Source organism: Asparagus officinalis, chromosome 3, assembly GCF_001876935.1.
Source record: "Asparagus officinalis chromosome 3, Aspof.V1, whole genome shotgun sequence".
Taxonomy (NCBI): Eukaryota; Viridiplantae; Streptophyta; class Magnoliopsida; order Asparagales; family Asparagaceae; genus Asparagus; species Asparagus officinalis.
The window spans coordinates 19,677,602-19,681,850 of NC_033796.1; the positions used below are offsets into that span (position 1 = coordinate 19,677,602).

General features: G+C 39.3%; 1 protein-coding gene across 1 annotated transcript in view; it reads left to right on the forward strand.

Annotated features, from left to right (window-relative positions):
• LOC109834732 overlaps positions 1-3,209 on the forward strand; it is a 4,416-nt gene extending 1,207 nt beyond the window's left edge. The window contains exons 2-6 of the mRNA XM_020402755.1: positions 468-793; positions 1,214-1,843; positions 1,955-2,235; positions 2,692-3,056; positions 3,156-3,209. Coding sequence (XP_020258344.1) covers positions 468-793; positions 1,214-1,843; positions 1,955-2,235; positions 2,692-3,056; positions 3,156-3,209 — 1,656 coding nt within the window. The remainder of the gene's footprint in view (positions 1-467; positions 794-1,213; positions 1,844-1,954; positions 2,236-2,691; positions 3,057-3,155) is intronic.

The window sequence follows — 4,249 nt, forward strand, 5'->3', positions numbered from 1 at the left end:
TGCGTTGGGCAGCGATTGGAGCTGCGTTGGACAGCGGTATAGGGCTGCGTTGGGCAGCGATTAGAGCTGCGTTGGACAGCGATTGGAGCTGCGTTGGGCAGCGGTTTAGAGCTGCGTTGGGCAGCGATTGGAGCTGCGTTGGACAGCGATTGGAGCTGCGTTTGAGCTGCGTTCGTGGCTATGAACGTGGCGCATCTTGATGCTGGTACGCAGGGAGGACTTTCACATCTTGATTTGAAGAGACCGTCGATTCGTAGTCTCTTTCTGTCAGAGCGTTGCAAAGATCGTCGTTTTGTAATCTTTGCTTTAGCTCTTTGATATGTGAGAGTCGTCAGATTGTAACTCTCGATGTTGATTGTGAAGACTGTTGATATTTAGTTATCCATTACTTCTCCTCAGACCAAAATTCTCTCCTTTACTCGCGCCATTAATCTTACCTTCTCTTTCTCTTCAAAATGGCTGAGAAGGATATCATTTGCATTGTCTCTTCGGGGTACAAAGCGGTATTTTTGAAGATTAACTCCTCAACCACCATCCTGGATCTCAAATTTGATGTGGCAGAGAGGTTAGGTATTCCATATGAGTCATTAATTCTGTCATACGAAGATGAAACAGCTGGAAGCTTGAAATTTCCTATTGAGAACGAGGGGGACATGATGTCTATGGTGGAGCATTGCCACAATCTTGGACTGAAAGAGGTTCACATGAAAGCTTTTAAAGAAGCTGATGATTTGCAGAATATACACTGCAATGAGCGAGTCCAACCTTGCAAAGAGCAAGTCCCACAAGACATGTAGGTTAACTGCGAAGTAAACGAACGCTAGTGCTAATCGTCTTCTTTTTGTCTATGTTGAATGTTAAACTGGATTTCAGATGCATTTCAACAATATGTTAGTTGTAATCGTTGACCTGTTAGTTCTAATCAACGTGTTGTTGCTGAACGGGTTTTTGTTAGTTCTAATGGCTATTTTGTTAGTTCTACACGATTGCATGCATCTTAGTTCTACACGATTGCATGCATGTTAGTTCTATTAATACATATAGGGGTTTCTGTTAGTTCTAGTAGCTATTTTGTTACTTCTACACGATTGTATGTTAGTTCTATCACCAGTTCCATATGGGGTAGAGCTACTCTAAAGCGTGTTAGACCCCTATCAACACTTTTATTTGTGTAGTTTATGATTAACTATTTTCCTGTTGTTAATATTTGTAGCGCTTCCAGAAGTCTAAACTCGAAAAGTATAGACTGTGGCCCGCCGGAGTTGTCGTCCACAACTGTTGCAGATAAGAATCCCAATGACATTCCTTCAAGAGATAATGTTATGATGATTGATGACATGATTAGCAGATCTGAGAGGATTCCTGCTTGGTGGCACACTGCGTTAACTGGGGAGGGGCAACGTTTTGAAAGTGCGAAGGAGTTAAGATTGGCCTTGCTATACTACTTCATGGCCAAAAAATTCGAATATGAGTTTGTGAAGAATGAACCAAAGAGTATTCGAGTTTTTTGCCGGTTTAAGGTAGCCAAAAATTGCCCATGGATGTTATTTGCCTCTCCGCCGAAAAATGATAATAGACTTAAAATAAAAAGGTTCGTGGACATTCACAACTGTGGACAACATGCCAATAATGCAGGTCAATCTAGAGCCTCTCGTCATTTCATTGCTACCCAATTACAACCCACGTTGAAGGTACGTCCGGATATACGACCTATTGACGTTCAGAAGGAGTTTCTAAGTTCATATGGGATTAGGGTTGAATATAGTAAGATTTGGTGGGGTAAAGAAAAAGCTCAAGAGCGATTATATGGTGATGCTTATGAGTCCTACGATCAATTGAGATGGTAAATCAAAAGATCATATATACACAAGTTGCTGTTGTTTTCATTTATATGACGCTATAAGTCTCATAACTTTATAATGTTGAAACTAACGCTTAATCTTCAATTATCTAGGTATGTAGACGAGGTTAAGAAGACAAATCCGGGAAGCTACATTCATGTTGAACAAGACGAGGGTAGGTTTACAAGGATATTCATCTGCTATGCGGCCTGCATAAATGGTTTTTTACAAGGTTGCAGACCACTTATATTTTTGGATGGAACCTTTCTGAAAGATCGATTCAAAGGTATACTATTAAGCGCCGTAGCATATGATGGCAATCAGGGGATATTTCCATTGGCCTATTGTATCTGCGATCAAGAAAATAATGTTAACTGGAAGTGGTTCCTACAAGGTTAGTTCCAACATTATACATGATGATGCCAACAAAAATAGAACTAACACACCACAATCAAATGCAGCTATTAAAAATGAACAAATAGAACTATCACGCTGCACATTAGATCTAAAACTTAGGTGGATAGAACTACCACGCCAGACACTAGGACTAATACTATCAATATTAGAACTAACACAACAGACAATAGAACTAACAAGAGAAATAATAGAACTAACACAACAGACAATAGAACTAATAAGAGAAATAATAGAACTAACACAACATACAATAGAACTAACAAGAGAAATAATAGAACTAACACAATGAACAATAGAACTAACGGGCAAAATATTAGAACTGACACGACACCTGACAGAACTAACACTTCAGAAATCTAGTTCTAATATCGCTATTATAATTCTATCTCCTTCGTAGTTAACTTTAAGGGCTGTTAACCAATACTCTTTGTAGGTCTGTGGTCCATTCTCTATGAAAGGGCAGATCCATACAACCCTCCACATAAGCTAGTGATAATTTCAGATGCGGATAAAGGGATCAGAGAAGCAGTTAGAGAATTTTTTCCCGATTCTATACACTCTCGCTGTGTGCTGCATCTGGTCGAGAACTTCAGAACAAAGTTGAAGGATTTGGGATTCAAGTCAAAGGATTCTCAGATCTTGGGTAATCTACTGCAATCTGCCTGTTACAAATATACTAGAGCAGAATGGAACGATTACATGGACGACATTAGACTGGTTGACGAAAGAGCTTACAATATTGTGATGAACTACGCTCCAGAAAACTGGGCCAATGCGTTTTTTCCTGGAGTTAGGCAAGTAATATTTCATTTGATTACCTTACATATAACTAATAGAAGTAGATAGAACTAACACTGTCTATGTTTAGATATGGTCACGTTACATCAAATGTTGCAGAGTCATTCAACAAATGGATTCATGAGGCAAGGCTTCTACGGATACTCCAACTGATAGAGCATATTCGTAAACAGATCATGGTGCGCATGAATGAGCGACGAGTCATGGCTGAAAGTTGGAATCAAGTGCTTTGCCCCAAAGCTGAAATTGCCCTATAGGAGAACATGGACAATGGACGCCCGTTGGAGGTTCGTCAGTCCCACACAGGCTTATTTGAAGTACAATCCCATAGATCTTGTCAAGTGGATCTAGACAATAAAACATGCACTTGCCGTGGGTGGGATGTAACCCGTGTCCCTTGCAAACATGCATGCGCAAGCATTATGTTTATGAAAAGGGATGTCTACCAATTCTGTGACTAATTTATGACGGTTGACGCCTTTAAAAGGAGCTACGAGCCTATCATCTACCCTATACCTGACTACGAGAAACGCAGCGTGCCAAAGGATGAGATACAGATCCTACCTCTAATTACAACGAAAAGGAAAGGGAGAAATAAGACCAGGCGAATCAACAACAGAACTGTTTACACCCGGCCAGTTAAATGTTCTCGGTGTCATCTGGAAGGGCATAAGCGTAAAACCTGTAATGAAACCATCGCTGACTAAGTGTGATTGAAATGAAACTAGCGATGACTAAGTATGTTTTGAAATAAAACTATCGCGGACTATCGTAAAACATGTAATGAAAATAGATCTGACTATTGTCCGATTTGCTAGCACACTTCTAAAAATAGATCTAACATGGTACCTATTAGAACTAACAAAACAGACAATAGAACTAACAAGAGCGTTAATAGAACTAACAATAGAACTAACAGAACTAACACACTGAGCATTAGAACTAACACAATAGAACTAACAAAACAGACATTGTACCTAATAGAACTAACAAAATAGTCAATAGAACTAACAAAACAGACAATAGACCTAACAAAACAGACAATAGAACTAACAAAACAGACATTGTACCTAATAGAACTAACAAAATAGTCAATAGAACTAACAAAACAGACAATAGACCTAACAAAACAGACAATAGAACTAACCGGAGCGTTAATAGAACTAACAATAGAACTAACAGAACTAACACAC